The 19,218-nt window shown below is 39.8% G+C and overlaps 1 protein-coding gene across 3 annotated transcripts in view; it reads left to right on the top strand.

Annotated features, from left to right (window-relative positions):
• Positions 1-4,175: 4,175 nt before the first annotated feature.
• The window catches only part of TTC6 (tetratricopeptide repeat domain 6), a 201,778-nt gene continuing 186,735 nt past the window's right edge, over positions 4,176-19,218 (top strand). For 2 of the 3 annotated variants that reach the window (XM_053224391.1, XM_053224390.1), the window contains exons 1-2: positions 4,176-4,331; positions 14,899-15,849. In XM_053224391.1, coding sequence (XP_053080366.1) covers positions 14,914-15,849 — 936 coding nt within the window. In that variant the 5' untranslated portion in view covers positions 4,176-4,331; positions 14,899-14,913. The remainder of the gene's footprint in view (positions 4,332-14,898; positions 15,850-19,218) is intronic. The other variant, XM_027065617.2, reaches the window with a different exon arrangement.

Genomic DNA, 19,218 nt, shown 5'->3' on the forward strand with positions numbered 1-19,218 from the left:
CCGAAGTTGAGTATTTTCATATTTCTATTAGCCATAAGTATGTCTTCTTTTAGGAACTGCCTTTCCACACCTCTATTAGCCAGTTTAAAATTTTGAGTACTTTTCTATTTCTCATAAGAAGAATATTGATCCATTGTCATAAATATTATGAGTTTTTCACCAGGTTTTCATTTGCATTATAATTTTGTTTAATATCTTTATTTTTTATTAAAAAATTTTAAAGTTTATTTATTTATTTTGAGAGAAAGAGTGAGCAGGGGAAGGACAGAGGGAGAGGGAGAGAGAGAATCCCAAGCAGGCTCTGCACTGTCAGTACAGAGCCAGATGGGGGGCTGAAACTCACAGACCATGAGATCATGACCTGAGCCAAAACCAAGAGTTGGACACTTTATCAACTGAGCCACCCAGGCATCCCTAATTTTGTTTATGTTCAATGCATAGATGCTTTAAAAAATCTACCAATATTTTAATTAGAGTTTTTACCTTTTATGGTTTAATGCTTGTAAGTCTTATGTACACCTGCTATTCTTACATATAACAAAATCTTGCATCCAATTGGAATTTATTTCTATACATAATACAAAGTCAAGATATAATTTTAATTATTAATTTTCCAAAAAGACTTTTGGGCAGGCCCTAATTATGAGGAAACTTGAATTATCTTTGGAGAACTTTGTTTGGAATTTATTCTGTGAGGATACTTTGGAAGTATAGAAGCTGAATTTTTGGATCATCCTTTGCTTGCTATGCAGTGAGTCCAATAGGAGGCTCCAAAAGTAGATGACAAGAGGACTGATAGGGTGGTGGTTTGAGAGTGACAAAAACTAGATGAAATCATAGTGTTTCTTTTTTTCTTTTCTTTCCTTAATGTTTATTTATTTTTGAGAGAGAGAGAGAGAGAGAGAGAGAGAGAGAGAGAGAAAGAGAGAAGTAAGAAGGGGCAGAGAGAGAGGAAGACACAGAATCTGAAGCAGGCTCCAGCCTCTGAGCTGTCAGCATGGAGCCCGATGTGGGGCTTGAACTCACGAACCGTGAAATCATGACTTCAGCTGAAGTCAAATGTTCAACCGACTGAGCCACCCAGGCGCCCCTGAAATTATAGTGTTTCAATGATTGTTTAAGTAATTTTATGCTACTCTTTGAGTCTAATGCCCTTTTCTAGAAGATAGGACCCAAAGTATTAACATTTTCATATGGAGGCATTACAATATCAACAATAAATTTGAAATGCCTTTAGATCAGTAACTATTATTCCTTCTCCTCCTCTTCTTCCTTTCTCTTTCCATTCCTCCTTCCTCCCCCATTCTTCTTTCCTCCCTTCCTCCCTCCCTTCCTCTCCTCTCCCCTTCCTTCCTTCCTTCCTTCCTTCCTTCCTTCCTTCCTCCCTCCCTCCCTCCCTCCCTCCCTCCCTCCCTCCCTCCCTTCCTTCCTTCCTTCCTTCCTTCCTTCCTTCTTCCCTCCCTCTCTCTTTTCTTTCTTTCTTTCTTTCTCTCCCTTTCTTTTCTTTCTTTCTTTCTTTCTTTCTTTCTTTCTTTCTTTCTTTCTTTCTTTCTTTCTCTCTCTCTCTTTCTTTCTTTCTTTCCTTGAATAGAGTTCCTAGCACAGAACTGATTACTAGCTATGGGACCCAAGGCAAATCCTTAATCTCTCTGAACATCAGTACCTTATCTATAAAATGAAGCTAATAGCATCTAGCTCATGGATTGTATTATCCTATAACATGGATATCTGAATGGTTAGCTACCATTTTGTATTATAAAAAGTATTAATGAACAATATTTATTTCCATTCATTCATTTAAATTGCTTCCTGACCATATGGTAGTCACATTTCAGGGCTACATTAATTTAAAATTTTTTCCATTTTAGGAACATGGCCTATATGTTATTTTTATGCAGCATCCAGGATGGCACCAAGAACAATTTGCACTAAGCACTTTTGTTATTTGCTTATTATCTTAATTAGCATAAAAAATAATGTTCTTATTGTCCTTTAGACAATAAGGTTACTTGTACACTTAGGGTGAAGCTGCCCTCAAGAAGTCCACAAGGCAGTGGTGGGTGCAATGAAACTTCAGGCGACTACAGAGAAATCTACAGAGAAAGATCTACTGTGGGATGCTTCTCATCCTGTGGGCACTCAGCAGCCATTTTGAGCTCCTTATGTTGGGGAGTAAGGCAACAAACCTTCCAGGTAAGATTATCATCTCCATTTGACAGAGCAGGTTGCAGAAACTTGGGGAGCATAGTGACTGGTGCAGTTAGCAAGGCTGGGGTCCCTACCTGGCTCTGTGTGCCTCTAGTGGGGGCTTGCCTCAGGGAGGCCTGAGGATAGCTGAGCACACCTGTCTCCACAGCAGGGCTGCTCCGAGGCCCAGCACCAGGGGATTGTGCGGAAGAGCATTCTTTTCTCTTGAATTTCTGGGAAGCATCAATATCATACAGGACTTCCAGATGATTCTATCTGCCACTTTCCTCATCTCATTTATTGGTTGCCTGAGTATTTGGAAGGATAGACATTGGTAGAAAGTAGAGAAATACAAAATAAACGTTCGAGGGCCATTAAGTACCAGGCACTGAGCAAAGCACTTTCATTTACATGATGGCATTTAATTGGTTTCTCTTTGGGCTCCTTTAAACAATGGTGAAACATAACACAAGAAAATAAATAAAACAGAAAATAGTGGTTTATCACAGAGAAAATTCCAGCAGCCGTCAACAAGGTTAAAATACAGAACAGTGCTAGCACCTCAGGACTCCTCCTTGTAAGTGTCCGCCTAAACACCATCACCTTCCCCACTCCCAAGTTGACTACTATTTTGGCTTTTATGGTTCTTACTTTTTTTTGTATTTCTTTGTAATACATCAGCTGAGCATGCATCCATCAGCACTATAGTTTTGCTGTCTTGGTTTTTAAATATTATATGGATGGAATTGTACAGTGTGTACTCCTTGCGTTTGGCCTCCTAGCTCACAGAGATTGATCTATGTTGTTTCCCATACATGAAGGTTGTTCACACCCTTCATGTTTAGTACTGCATTTTAAGAATATAGCACAATTAATTTATGCACTCTACCTTTTTTTTTTAACATTTATTTATTTTTGAGACAGAGAGAGACAGAGCATGAACGGGGGAGGGGCAGAGAGAGAGGGAGACACAGAATCGGAAGCAGCCTCCAGGCTCTGAGCTGTCAGCACAGAGCCCTAGCGGGGCTCGAACTCACTGACCGTGAGGTCATGACCTGAGCCGAAGCGGGACGCTCAACCGACTGAGCCACCCAGGTGCCCCAGCACTCTACTTTTAAAAAGTTTTTAAGAATTTATTTATTTTGAGAGAGAGAGAGGGAGAGAGAGAAAACCCCAAGCAGGCTCTGCACCGTCAGCACAGGGCACAATCTCACCAACCAAGAGATCATGACCTAAGCAGCAATCAAGAGTCAGAGGCTTAACTGGCTGAACCACCCAGGCACCCTTTTATGTGCACTACTTTTAATGGACATTTGGATCCATACCGGTTTTAAGCTATTATGAATGAAACTGCTATGAATATTGGTGTACATGTTTCTTGGTGCCTGTTCACATGCATTTCTATTGGGAGTGGGATTGCTGGGCCATAGAGTATGGATATATTCAACTTTAATAGATAATGCCAACTACTGCTTATGACCTTTCTTATCTTGGACATCAGAAACTGAATATGCTGAATCAGGATTTTAGTAGGAACTCTCCAGAATTCTGAATCTCATGCCTTTGATTTCAAGATTCTTTTTATGAGTTGTGCTCTAGGTGCAGGGCATGGGAAATACCCCTGAAATGTACTCTTGGCATTTAGTGCAGACATACAGTTTAAAAGTATAGCAAAAAAAAAAAAAAAAAAAGTTTTAACTTTCCCGGTTCAGCATTATTGGTTTAAATGTACATGACTGCCAAGTAAGCAGTTGGTTAAATTGGGCAAAACTGGCGATGTGGGAAACTCCAGTCCAGGAGGGTCTTTGGGACCAGCCACTTCACGCACGGGAAAACAAAGATCGTTCAGTGTGGGGTTAGGGCTTCGAGCCCAACGGCGCTCTTGCAGCTGCTTCTGCTAGGCAGAAACGCGCGGCTGGGACCGGTAGCGCGGAGGGATCCACAAGAGTCCTCCTTGCTCCTGGGCTGCGGTACGGGATAGGACGCGCCCGGCTTGTTGCTGAGCAACGGAGCGCGTTCTTCCTTCCGGTAGGGGCTATCGGAGCCCACCCGGCCGCTCCGCCCCAGGAAGGCCGGTTGGATACACCGCGGCAGTGCCAAACTTCTCGCCACCTGCAGGGGAGCAGGGGCGTCCTCACCGGCCGGTGAGAGGTGGACCGGGCGCGGGTGACTTACTCTGGGACTCTGGGAAGTAGAGGCTGCGATTTTTGGGCGGAGCTATCGTGTCCCCTTCCGCCTCTATAATCCAAACTAATCTCTGAGAATATCAGGGTAGAAAATAAGGCTGGTGTAGAAGAAGGGATTGGGGGCAGGAATAGGGGTTGGGGTGCTGTCGGGAAGGGTGAAAACCTGGTGGAAGGGAAAGATAGTGACGGCCGGGCTGTAGGGAAAGGAAAAGGAGTGAGGAAGGCAGAAGACTGGGAGGAATCAGAGGGACTGTGGGGACGGAGGAAGGTCACAGTGGAAGGAATTTAATTTCCAATGCCCTGACCTTTCCTGTGTCCCTTGACAAGGGCTGGTTGTTTTGGACAAACCTTAAGCACCATTAGGTGAACCCCCCCACTGATGTCAACGCGTCTCATTTGGGAATAGTAAGCTGTTTCTTGAGTGTGACCCAAAAACTCTGGTGGGCTGTGGGACACTGTAGGCTTAATGCAAGGATTATCCAGCATCTAAGGCCACAGATCCACAGTGAAACTATGCTGACTGCCACAGCAGGAGTTTAAAGGAGTTCAATAGTTCTTTTAATTATGCAACATTCAAATTTAAGAGTTCAGTAAATTGGTTTTTCCTATTTACAGCTTTATAAAGGTATAATTTATATTTCCTAAACTGCACAGAATGTACAGATAGTAGTTAGTATAATGTATTGCAGTGTAGTGTACAGGTGCACAGTTTGACAGATGTGTATAATCTCTGAAACAATTACTGCAATCAAGATTACCAAACCTCTTTTTTTTTTTTTCCAAATTTGAACTTAAATTCTTTATGACTGAATCTTTTCATTCCTCTGCTCCCTTTGGTATCCACCCCTGTTCTCAACTGCACCTACATCGCCCGACCAACTACTGGTCTACTATGTGACACCACAGAATAGGTTGCATTTTCTAGAATTTTATATAAATGGAAGCATACAAGGTATACTGTTTTGTGTCTGGCTTCTTTTATGCAGCATAATGGTTTGCCAGGACCTTTGCCTTGATTACTGTACTTTATAGTAAGTTTTGAGATTGGGTAGTGTAGGTCCTCCAGTTTTTTTAAATATCATTTTAACCACTTAAAGTTATTTGAATTTGTACATGCATTTTAGAATCAGCTTGCTATTCTATAAAAAAAGGTCTGCTGGAATTTTGATTCAGATTGCATAGAATCTATACATCTATTTGGGGAGAAATGCCGTTTAAACAGTGTTGAGTCTTCTAGTTAACAAACATGGTTTGGAATTTTATGTAGGTCTTTAATTTCTCTTAGCAATGTTTTGAAAAGTTCAGTGTAGGGATTTTGGACATCTTTTGTTAGATTAATTCTCAAGTATTTTATGTCTTTTTGGAAATTATTTTCCCATTGTTTGATGTTGGCATATTAAAATACAGTTGATTTTGTATGTTAACATATTTTACAATCTTGATAAATCACTCATTAGCACTAGTAATCGTTTTGTAGATTCTTTGGGATTTTTGACCTAAAGATCACGTCATCTGCAAATAGGAACTGTTTTACTTTTTCCTTTCTAATCGATTCCTTTAATTTCTTTTCCTCGCCATATTGCAATGGCTAGGACCTCCAGCATAATGTTGAATAGATGTGGCCAGAGTTGAGGCACTGTTGCCTACTTTTCAATTTTGGTAGGAAAGGAAAAATACAATGTTAAGCTGTAAGGTTTTTGTAAATTCTCTTAATCAGATAGAAGGTGTTCCCTATGAAGCATATTTGCCCAGAGTTATTTCTTTATTATTATCATGCATGAGTATTGGATTTTGTCAAATAATTTTCCTCTACCTATTGAAATGATCATATATTTTCTTTTCTTCCATTTTCTGTTAATACTGTGAACTATATTGATTGCCAAATGTTAAATCAATTTTTCAACCTTGGGATAAACTATATGATCAGAATATATTATACTTAAAAATATATTTTTTTGGTATGATGTGCTAATATTTTATTAAAGATTTTTGTGTCTATATTCATGAGGGATATTGGTAACATGACTTTCCTTTTAATAAATGCTTTTGTGAGGTTTGGTATTATGGTTATGTAAGTGTCAGAAAATAAGTTCCTTCATCCTCTGTTTTCTGAAAATATTTCTGTTATTTCTTTCTTGAGTGTTTGAGAGAACCATCTGTGCCTGGAGGTTTATTTGTGGTAAGATTTTTGGTAATGAGTAAGTTTATTTCATACAGTAATATTAAGATTTTCTGTTTCTTATGCTAATTTTGGTAAATTGAAATTTTCAAGGATTTGATCATTTTATCTAAGTCGTTGAATTTGTTGATATAAAGTTGTTTATCATATTTTCTTATTATCTTTAGGACCTGTAGTGAAAAGCCCTTTTCTATTCTTGATATTGGTGATTTTGTTCTCTCTCATGTATTCTTAAACAGTTTAGGTAGGGGTTTTCAGAATTTTGTTGATGTTATTAAAGAACCAGCTCTTGGTTTTGTTAATTTTCTCAAGTATTTTTCTGATTTATGTCCTTATACTTACATTCTTCTGTTTATTTTGGATATACTTTACTCCTCTTTTTCTAGATTCTAAATGTAGGACCTTAGGTTATTAATTTTAGACCTTTCTTCTTTTTGATTTAAGCATTTAAGCTGTACTTTTCCTTTTGATCACTACTTTAGCTGCCCCTGATACATTTTGATGTTGTATTTTCACTATTATTTAGTCTAAAATATTTTCTAAGATTTAATAATATTTTTTGTATTCCATTTTACTGTATTGACTTTTTCATTACATTTCTTTGCATTATTTTAAAAACTATTTCTCCAAGAATTACAGTATACATTCTTAACATTTAACAGTCTAGAGTTAATACTGAACTAGTTCACATAAAATGCAGAACCCTTACAAACATAGTTACCTTACCTACCCCATCCTAGTCTTTTTGGTTCTTGTTATATGTGTTACATCTAGATACAAACCCCCCAACAATACCATGGGATTTTCATACAATTAAATTAAAAAAAGACTAAAAAAATGGCCTTTTAAACTTACCCAGATATTTGCCAGTTCTGATCTTCATTCAGTCCTGAAGATTCATATTTTCCTCTTGTACAATTTCCCATTAGTCTGAAGAAATTTCTTTAGCATTTCTTATAGTCTGCTGGTAAGTAATTCTTTTAGTTTTCTTGTATCTGATTATGTCTTCAATTTGCCTTCATTTTTAAAAAAATGTTTATTTTTGAGAAAGAGAGAGTGAGTGGGGGAGGGGCAGAGAGAGAGAGAGGGAGACAGAGGATCTGAAGCAGGCTCTGTGCTGACACCAGAGAGCCTGATGTGGGGCTTGAACTCACAAACTGTGAGAATATGACCTGAGCCAAAATCAGATGCCTGAGCCACCCATGTGCCCTAGTTTACCTTCATTTTTTAAAGAATATGCTTGCTAGATATATAATCTGGTGTTGACAGTTCTTTGTTTTCTTTATTTTTAGCATTATAAATCTTTTTTCACTATTTTGGTTTGTTTTTTTGCCTTTAAATTTTTTAAAATTATATATATATATATATATATATATAGAGAGAGAGAGAGAGAGAGAGGGCAAGAGAGGGAGAGAGAGGGAGAGAGAGAGTGCAAGCACGGGAGAAGGGCAGGGGGAGAGAGAGAGAGAATCCCAAGCAGTCTCCACGCTCAGTGAGGATCCACGACCCTGGGATCATAACCTGAGCTTATATCAAGAGATGGATGTTCAACCCACTAAGCCACCCAGGTGCCCAGTTTCAGTGGTTTTTGATGGGAAGTTTATGGTTATTTGAATTGTTTCCCTATAAACAATGTTTTTCTCTGTAGGCTCTCAGTATTTTATCTTCGTCTTTGATTTCCAGTAGCTTACATGTGGTTTTCTTTGGTTCTATCCTGCTTGGAATGTGCTGAGTATCATGATTCCATAAATTTATATATCTCTTCATATTTGAGACCTCCTCCTCCTCCTCCTCCTCCTCCTCCTCCTCCTCCTCCTCCTCCTCCTTCTTCTTCTTCTTCTCTTTTACAGTTTTAAATGTTTTATTTATTTTTGAGACAGAGAGGGAGAGAGACAGAGCACAAGTGGGGGAGGGGCAGAGAGAGGGGGAGACACAGAATCCGAAGCAGGCTCCAGGCTCTGAGCTGTCAGCACAGAGCCCAACGCGGGGCTGGAAGTCACAAACTGCGAGATCATGACCTGAGCTGAAGTAGGACGCTTGACTAAGTCACGCAGGCGCCCCAAGACATTATTTCTTTAGGTATTTTTTCCATCCCATTTTCCCCTCTCCTTTTGTGATACTGCTTACCTATATGTTATAGCTGGTGATACTGCTTCACAAGGCTCTAAGGCTGTTCCCCATGCCACTTCCCCCAGCTTTTTTCTTTCTCTTTTAAATGCTGGATAATTTCTGTTGATTTATCTTGCAATTCACTGACATCTCCATTTTGTTAGCCAAATTTTTATTGAAAGAATTATATTTTTCAGAGATAAAATTTCTATTTATTTTCATTTCTAAGATTTTCTATCTTTTTATTCATCTTTAGTATACCTCCCTTTACTTCACTGAGCATAGTTATAATATTTGCCTTAAAGTCCTCATTTAATAATTTCAACTTCTGTGTCATCTCTGGACTAACATCTGTGCCTTTGAGAATGAGTCACATTTTCCTGGATCTTTTTATGCCGAGGACTTTTTAAATTATATCCTGGATATTGTTAATATTTTATTGTGTGGATTCTGGGTTCTGTTTTATGCCTTTGAAGAATGTTAATGTTTTTCATTTGGCAGGCAATTCACCAGGTTGCACTCACTGTAAGCTCTATCTTACTCTTTGTGATTGGAAGTTAAGTTCAGCTAAATCTCACGTCAGCTCTTTAAGCCTTTGTTGTGTTGCTTTGAGTTTGTTCCACATATGCACAGTTCAGAGGTCAGTCTAGACTTGGATGGGGTTTAGACACAGAATTAGGGGATTACCTTCTCTGGCTTTCTCTCCTTTGGGATTTTTTTTCCCTTTCCCTTCAGTGGTGGTTGTTGCCAGGGCTCTTTTCTCTGATTGTTCTGGCCATAATGATGAAGGGCTTTCTATCAAAGTTTTTGCCACCTGCACTATGCCATTTTACAGTATGGATGGCATTTAGGGAAAGGCCACAATAACTTGGAAACTTACCTCTAGGCCAGTGTTTCCACAAATTTCTACTCTGCTCCCCAGTCCTACTTTTGTTTACTTGTAAGAATCCTCAGGTACTTGTTTTTTTATATTTTTCCCAGAGTTTATCAACTCTGTTATTAGTAGGGGATTTTCTGTGGATGTAGATGTGGAACTCCAATAAATTCCTTTTGAAATTGAGACCATGCAACATTTCATATGTCAAAAGCATTATGATAATAATACAACTCTTTTGTTTTCCTATTTTGGCTATTTAAGCAAATTTGATGAAGGAAGTTCAGGAAAGAAAGACAGAACATGGGAGAAGAAAAAGGCAGGGAGAATGTTTTGTTGTTCCATTGCCTGTTCTGTATTTATGTTTGTGTGTATATATGTATATCACAAAGGCTATGGGCATATTCTAGGTACTAGTTATAACAGTAGAGTAAGTTTTTTAGAGACATTGAAATTTCTATAGGCTTCTGAATAGTTTAGAGAAAAAGCTCTTTGTGAGCTCGTCTCTATTTCCTGTATCATTTTTAACCAGCACAATATAAGTGTGAGTTACCATTATTGATATTATTAAGATTCAGGGCAGCAAAACAAATATTATAGAAAGTTTCAAAAATAGAAAAAATACCATTATCTTATTTTCTTAGCAAATTTGTTAAAATAATTGTATATTTTCTATTAAGCTTTTTCATAAATTATAATCAATGCATAAACAGATCTCACTTCTACCACTGATACTTCAAAATCAAATAATTATTTTCAGAATATTTTTATTTTCCTTGCAATGTGAAGATTTTACCAGATATGATAGACTATCCTTGGACTTAGATGTTTCTTTTGGAACTCTGACGTTGTGCATTGGAAGTTGATATTGATATGAAATTTAGGAAGTGAATTGTGATAATATTTGGCTATGGACCCAAGAGAACCTAAATCTTGCCCTTAATGTGTCACTCCTCCCACTGAGGTATCCATGACCGTACGTAGAAGAGGTCAAGGCCTCCGCATAAGCAGCTGGTGCTTTGGCTCTATTCTTAATATAATAATCTGATGAACTAGGTCTAACATATGAAAGATTCCTTTCCCTGTGTGAGGTGGTTCCATGTAGCTTAGAACCAAGTTATCTGGTGGTCTGCTCTGTTTATTTCTACCTTATTTTAAGTCTAGAGCAGAGTATGGATCTTCTGTTCCGATCAGAAGAATGGCCATACCTGCAAGAATTGGATAGCAACCTGTCCCAGAGTCCAGAGAATTCACTAGTTAGTTCTCTTTGGGCCTTTAGCCATTTTTGGCTGGAGAGCTTTCTCATGTCTGATCATACCTTTGGTTGAGGAAAAAAGGCTGGCTCTTGGTCTTTCTGACTCCCTCACTGAACCTCCTGGGAGAGGAAGAAGAAAAAGGCTCAGAGCTCCAATAATTGGGAAAGAAACAGAGAGTAAAATTACTGCTCAGGTTGCAAAGATTTAAAGCACATTCTGTCCATCTTAAAATGTAAGGTAAATTTAACCTGGATTGTGAGCAGCAGGCTTGACACCGTATGTAAATTAATACTTTGTTTTTTGGGGACAGCTACATTATTTTTCCTTGAGAATCTCCAAACCAGAACTAGTCTCTTTCAATAAATTGCTTACCAAGAAAAAGAGAACCTGTTATTTTCCCATGAGATTGGATGTTTAAAAGTTATTTCACATATTTTGTAATGTTGAGGGGTGGGTGAGAAGAAGAAAGGCACCAAGTTTTGATGGACTGGCCCATTTAGCATTGCGATACCACCTACCTTGAAAATACAATAGAAGTTACTGTCAAATTAGAAGTTCTATATCTTATTGGTTTATTTTTACACTTGAAGAGCAACTTTCCTATGAAGAATTCAAGGAAATGTACTGAGAAATGTTAAACAATGAACACTTGATAAACTTCAATAGTAAACCAAGGGCCTGAGAGAAGTTGGGAAGGGAATACAAAACAGGAACTAAGAAACAAAAGGGAAGTGCATTGGGAGAGTCAAGTCAGATTCTCATCAGGTATTAATGTGCTTCTGTTCTGTGCTCTCTTCTAGTTACTGCCTTTCAGTCTTTTGTAGGAAGAAATGCAGATGGTGTCAGTGTGAGCATATTACCACCTGTGCAAACAATAATAGTCAAAACACTATGAGGAGGATTATGCAGCATTTTTTAAAAAGAGAAACTTCCTTAAGGGTTTTAGAAATCATTTCTAATATTCATATACTATAGGACAGGAAAGAGGCAACAGCATATTATTTTCACTTTTTCTTTCTTTTAAAAAATTTTACAAGTTTATTAATTTATAATTCAGGCTCCGCACTGACAGGTCCGTGGGGCGGATCTCACAAACTGTGGGATCATGATCTGAGCTGAAGTCAAGAGCTGGACACTTAATTGACTGAGCCACCCAGGTGCCCCTATTTTCATTTTTTAATGTGAAATCTGGTTATGGATAGAGCTGAACTGTTCGAGGTCTAGGCATTGGTGGAGACGGGTAGAGAAAGAAAGCCTGTTGATGAGGTGAGCCCTCTGCCATGTAACAGGGTCTTCTGATTGAGAATCAACAGCGGATATTAGAGATTAAAAGCAACATGACTATATTTAGAGGCTAGATAGGATGTTTTGTTCATATTGCCCATAATACATGGTAAATGAAGAAATCTAATTATAAAGATAATGTTTTTATGAATTAATGTAAGCCCAATCAAGAAGGTGGATAAGATGATAAGCAAAGAAATGCAGGGGCAGCTGGGTGGCTCAGTTAAGAGGCCAACTTGGGCTCAGATCATGATCTCACAGTTTGTGAGTTCAAGCCCTGCATCGGGCTCTGTGCTGACAGCCCAGAGCCTGGAGCCTACTGTGGAGTCTGTGTCTCCCTCCTCTCTCTCTCTCTCTCTCTCTCTCTCTCTCTCTCTCTCTCTTTCCCTCCCTCCCTCCCTCTCTTTGCCCCTTCCCTGCTTGTGCTTTCTCTCTCTGAAAAATAAATAAATAAAAACATAAAAAAAAGAAATGCAAAGTAAAATAAGAAAATATTTTCTACATTTAGTCTTAAATCCATCTTATTTTGGTACATGGCTTAAAATGAGATATAATCCCCCCCCCCCCCCCAATAATCAACCAGTTGCCTCAGCACAGTTCATTGAATAACTCTTTTCTTGACAATTTAATGCTGTCTTTACACTATAACTCATACTGTTTTTAATTCTTTTGCTCAGTCTACCTGATGATTCTAGCAGTCATAGTTCAGTTTTAATTCTTATATCTGTATAAGTTTTAATTGTCTTGTTAGAAAAGTGCTCCCTCATTTCTCTTTTTCAAAACTTTGCCTGTCTATCCTGTTTGTTATTTCAAATGAACCCAGAATTATTTTTCAGATTTCAAAAATATAATTTTTAGATTTTGATTGTGATGGCATTAAACCAATACAGTATTTTGGGAAGATCTGATATAATTATAATATTTGATTTTTTCACCAAGGGACAGTAACTGTCTATTTAGTAGAATCTTTCTTCTGTGTCCTTTAGTAAAAATTTAAAAATGTATTCATGCAGTTTCAGCACATTTCTTGTTATGTTCATTGCTAGATACTCTTTTAAAAAAACACAAATGAAATTTTATCACTATGTTTTTAAAGGATCATTTTGGTATAAAGGAAGTTAATTGGGTTTTGTATAAAATTTAAAAAAGTTTAAATGCCTTGCAGAAATCTATTGTAATTCTAAATAGTTCTTTGATGTTTAGATCTTCCAGGTAGACAATCATATTTGCAAATAATGATGATATTCCAGAGATGTTTCTGCTTTAGTACTTTTTTCCCAAAGAGCCTTGGCCTTAGGCAAATTAACTAAAACAAATTAGTTTTTTCAATTCATTTTTTTCTGCTTTTGTTTTCATTATTATTATTATTTCATCATTTCGTATTTTACCCTTATTTCTTAAAACTCTCTTCTTGTTGGCTTCTGTGAACTTTGGTCTCCCCATTTTCCTCTCTGTTGCTCCTGCTCATCCCACCTCCCACAGATGCGTGTGCCCCAGAGTCTGTCGTTGGGCCCTTTTCTGTTTACACTTCTTGTTAGCCTGGCTTTTGTTAATGACCTCAGAGCTCTCAGGATCTGAAAATCCACTTATGATCATACATGAACTGGCCCTGTTGAATAGCAGGGTTTTTTCTTTTTAATTGTGATAATAAATACACATAACATAAAATTTACCATCTTAACCATCTTTAAGTGTACAAGTTACTGAATAGCAGAAGCTTTATTATGTACTTGGCTATGACCCAGACTTCATCAAGATGATTCAAAGTTCTTATTTTAGGAAGGATCTTTAATTGCCCCTATTTATTCCTTCTCATTGGCTAGATCCCATCAGTTTTACCTTGTTATGTCTCTCTTTTCACGCTGCTAGCTACCAAGGCCAGGCCTTATGCTCAAGCTGTGCAGGTTCTTATTTGCCTCTCTCCCTTTATTATTTCTCTTACTCAGTATTGCCCAAGCAGCAGATCCTATCAAGCCACTTTTCTGTTAAAAGTTTTTGAATGGTTTTCAGTAGCCAACAGAAGTACAAACACTTGGCATTCAAGGCCTCATGATCCTGCTACAGGCTACCTTGTGGCTGATCGCCTCTCTTCCTTCATACAGTCCACTGTAGTTCAGGAGACATATTGAGGGATATGGGCTGGGTATGGGATGGAGACACTCAGGACCAGTTAGTTGGAGAAGGAAGAGGAAACTGCCATCTTTCCTCAGGAGTAGGGATTTGGACCGTGCACTGCCAGAGTCTTTATTCCCTACCCCCCACCCCTTCACTCCAAACTGCAAATCTGGAATTTCATATGAAAATCTCTCAACTTAAAATTGTTGGTACAAATTAATAATTTTGAAAAACTTGGAGCAATTGAAAAATATGTTTGTGGGCTAGATCCATGCCTCAGTTGATGACCTCTGTTCTTTCTTAGCAGGGTTTCTTTAGATGCCTGTCTCCCTTGTCTGGAATTGGGACATTATATTATAGTCTAAAGAATTGTTAAAATAAATCCAATAGGCATTTCAGAAATTCCACTGTAAAAAAGTTAACTGCTCTAAAGGTTTTTCATGGTTCCTTTGAAAAGGTCAATAGTTGGATTTAAAATGATATAAACCAATACTGCCCACTTGTGCCTCTGGAGCACAGCAAGTATTCTACCATCAGAGGGTTTTTGAGCTGGTCTTGCATATATCAACGTGAGTTTTGTTATATAGTCATACAATAGGGTCATACTATATATATATATATATATATATATACACATATATATATACACACACACATATATATATATATACACATATATATATGATACAATATATTGTTATTTCACAGGACAGATTAGTCAAGATGTCTGCAATTTCAAAGCATTTTGGATTGAAATACAAAGAAGAATCATACATCTTTAAAGAGGTTGAGAAGATTCGCCAGGAAACTAAAAAGGACTTTCTCCGATTCAAGCAGAAGTTGGCCTCCAAGCCGGCTGTGGATGAAGGCCCAGTGTTGGGCCTCCAGGCCCCCGGCCCTGCGCGTCCCGGGGAGAAGGGCAGCGCTTCCTGCGCTGGACCCCCAAAGCCATCAGGGTCCCCTCGAGCTAAAAGCCCTGCGACCCCCGCTGCGGCCCTCCCGCAGCAGGCGCCCCGAGGCGCAGCGCGGCCCCCGGGCCCCAGCGAGGCGGCCACTCCCGGGAAGACCCGGCCGTTTCGCCCCCAGGACTTCTATTTGCGGAGCTCCGTGTTCCTCCGGCACCGGCCCCAGAAGAAGCCGCCGGTCATCGCCTCCAGGGCCGGCACGTCCAGACCGGTGGTCCTGATGCCGCCGCCCGCGCCCAGGGAGAGGCCCGGGCCGCGCCGGGGCCCAAGGAGCCCGCGGCCCACGGCCTCCAAGCCCGTCCTGCACCCGGCCCCAGAGGGCGACGCGAAACGGGAGACCGCTCCGCTCGCAGAGGCCCTCTTGGCCAAGCCGAGGAAGGGCAGCTCTATTTCCAGCCAGGAGGACGACGCGGAGGCGTGCAGCCGGCTGTGGAGAGCCAGGAGTCGCACCCCGTCCTTGGGTGAGGGCTCCGTCAGCCTGCCGCGGGAAGGCGCGCGGCCAGTGTCCAAAAGCCAGCGGGAGAGGATCGCGCCCAGCCATTCGCTGGAGGCCCCGCAGCAGGTGCGAGTGATCCCGACGTGCATTGAGGAGGTCATCGCCTCACTGCAGTCTGAGGCCCAGCTGGCCTCCGACCGGACCATCAAAGAGCTCATACAGAGTGTCCTCGGCCAGCACTACGACATGATAATGGAAGTAGGTAAACCAGCCGTAGGGTAGTATTTCTTCTGGGTAAATGCTGCTTCAGGAGATGTTCATTATAGATTTAAGTGCGTGTGGTGTGGTATAAGCAAGACAAGCTAGACTAAACACTGGGGTGTTATGCAAGTGCTTTGAATTTCGAATTTGAATTTTTTAATATTTCATTGCGGGAGGGTACAGTCTTTTCAGTGGGAGAAATTGAGAGGTTATTTCAAAAATTAGTTCAAAGATTAGCTGTAGACCTGAGTAATACATCACTGGTAACCTTTCAAAGTCTTTGTGATTATTTAGTATTGAAATAACAGATGTTTTATATGAAAAACTCAGGCTTTTTCTGTTACGGCTTAGCATTAGCAGTGAATGTTTATCCAGAGCACATCGATGTATTACTACTAAGAAGTTGAATTAGTAAGAGTTCTGTGTTGTTTTTTTTAGTGACAATCACTCTCTTAAAATATTTTTAAAAATTTACTAGCCAATTAAAGAGATTATTAGTGATTCTTGTGTGCCAGGCAAAAGGAGACAGAGTTTGTGTGCATTTTGCCTTGACAACCTCATCAGGTGGATACCCATAAGAGCCCCATTTTACATAAGAGGCTTCCTAGCTTTAGTGATGTTAAAGGACTGTCTCAGTTGTCCCAAACTAAGGAATGGCAGAGCTGGGATTCTACCCCAGGTGGTCACACCCCAGACACTGGACTCGAAGCATGCCAGAACTGTCCGTTTGTTGATTGTGATATGTCCCCAGGAGGGAGCAAAGCCAAATAGGGTCATGGGTTAAGATATTTTGTCCATTATATAGACTTTACTCTGGCAGAGACATTCAAAGCAAAAATAATAACAAGGGAATCTGAGTCCCACAGAAAGACAGAGGGGAGTGGGAGGGAGGGAAGGGGGGGGAGTGGAGGGGAGGGGATGAAAAAAGAAAAAAGAGACTTTTTTTTTTTTTTTTTTTTTGAGAATGGCAATGAGGATGACTGTAAGAGGGAAGAAGATTCCGTTACTGCCCTTGGCTGCAGTGCCAGACCTGTTATTTGTACACAGAATACTGCTGCCACATTGTGTCTTTAAAATAGTTTCAGTACCAAAATACACTCTGGCTGTCATTTAAGGAATGTGATCATAAAGCCTATTAGGGAACAAAAACATGTAAGGACAAGAGTCCTCAGTGTCGTCTTTGACCTAACATTTGTCAGCAGAGTAGGACAAATGTTTTCAACTAAGACCCACACCTTCTCACAGTTACTCAACAAGATCAGCGTGGCTGCTTGGGGATTTCTAATTGGGTTTTGTGTGGGTCTCACAGAAAAAAGAATCAGGGATGTGCACTGGAGAACCTTAAGAAAAGACAAAAAAGTTCTCAGTGTCTGCCCCCGTAAGAAGTAACTCTGTGACATTAGTCAAGGTACTTGACATAAAGAGGGGCCCATATTAGAAACTGGCTCAGACGTCCCGTACAGTTGGGAAAAGTTACTTTCAGGCCATAAGATAGAGTACACTTTGAAGGGTTCAAATAGAATAAAATATAAGAAGAAAGAGTATCAAATGATGAATGAATACTGGGACAGTGAGTTCTGTTCTTTGTGGTATTCCATTTGTCTTGTGTATCCTTTTTTGGTGTTTTCAGTTACCTGAATTGTTTAATGTAGGAGAGTGGCCTGGAGCATCAGAGTTCAGGAGCAAGGGGTGCTGACACTGTGTTATAGGACTTAGCCAGTAGCAAGTGCCCCAGTCTCATCCCTGCTTTCCATTACATTGATTTTAGTGCTTTTGTGATTTTTTTTAGTGCTTTAGCGATTTCATTCTTGCTTTTGAAGTTTTGCCTTTCCACGCAAACGATTCCAGAAGACAGAGCCTTGCATTATTTTGAATCAAAGTGCTTTCAAAAGTTTTATTAGGGTGAGAAATGGCTGTGGCTGGTTACGTAGGTGATGGATAGTAATAACAATGCAAGTGTAAAAGTGATGTCTAAATTCTGATTTTAAAAATTCATAAGATTAGAATAAGGACATTTGTTTTAAACATTTGTAATTTATGTAAACAACATACTTTCGAGGATGAGCAAGGAATATGTTTCTTCGCTTTAGACATCTTAATTTGGAGTCACACAGCAATTCTCAGAGGGAAAGCCAGAGGAAAAGACAGTCTTGGCAGAGTGTGTTGTCTCTGTTTAGAGCTTGGGCAAGGCCATTCCACACCTAGCATTCAGAGTTTCACAATTACATAGGCCAAAAGTTGCACAGAATACCTGAAGATTCACTTAGCTGTCAAGTTTTCTCATCCTTGGCACTAGTGACATTTTGGAGTAAATAATTCTTTGTTGTGGGTGGCTGTTCTGTGAATTGTAGGTTGTTAAGGACTATCCCTGGCTTCTACCCACTAGATGCCAGTAGCACAATCCTCTTGCTTCCCTTCCTCATCCCCTGCCCAAGTCATGACAGTCATAGTATCTACATATTGCCAAATGAGACCCTGGAGAGTAGGGCACCATGCCTCCCACGTTGAGAACCACTGGCCTAAACAGTATGTATACACCATTGTAGGAGGAATAGCAATGTTATATGGCCCTGTGTTTGTTTTACTGAGGCATCAATCACTCACAACATACATTCTAATTATATGAGACTGGAGTTCAGAGACTACCTTCTGGACATTAATTGAGAATGAAGGAGCCAGCCCATCCTTGCTTCTTTCATGTATAGTTGCTTTTTGCCACAAAGCACAAAGAAAAATGGCTTCACATGACCTAGGTAAGAAAGAATTCATGTTCCAAGATCTTTTATGAACAAATTATGTGTAGCTCACAAATGTCATATCATAAAATCTATGCCTACTTCCACTTCAGGGAAGATGAAATAGATGTACTTTCTCCTATTTCTCCTGTACAACTAAGTGCACTAGGTATAAGACAAACATGAGAATACTCCAAAAGGTGGAGAGAGGAAGACAGACTGGCTAGGAACTTCGGGTTCTGAGGAATCACATAGTGATGCTTTCTAGGGCTTTCTTTTTGCCTTATATCCTCCAGACTTGGATATAAGGATGCTGGCAAAATAGGAATGCCAGTGGATGCAGTAAAAGCTCCAGCAAAAGCCAGCTCTCGTTAGCCAAGGGATCAAGAAGGGGGCAGCCTAGAAAGACATAACTTTTAGACAATAACTGTGCTCCTCTAGCCAGAAACAGCAGAAAAAAAGCCTATGACCCCATCCCCACCTATACCAGCCAAGGCTGAATGGGGATCCTGGCCTTTCATCTCACTAAGCTATAACAAGTTACCCCAACTTTTCTCCCCACTGAGGTGGTGTCAATGGAAGGTCAGGACTTTGAACACTGCTCTGCAGTGAAGAGGCTGCCCTCTCCACT

The sequence above is a fragment of the Acinonyx jubatus genome, chromosome B3 (assembly GCF_027475565.1).
Source record: "Acinonyx jubatus isolate Ajub_Pintada_27869175 chromosome B3, VMU_Ajub_asm_v1.0, whole genome shotgun sequence".
Classification (NCBI taxonomy): Eukaryota; Metazoa; Chordata; class Mammalia; order Carnivora; family Felidae; genus Acinonyx; species Acinonyx jubatus.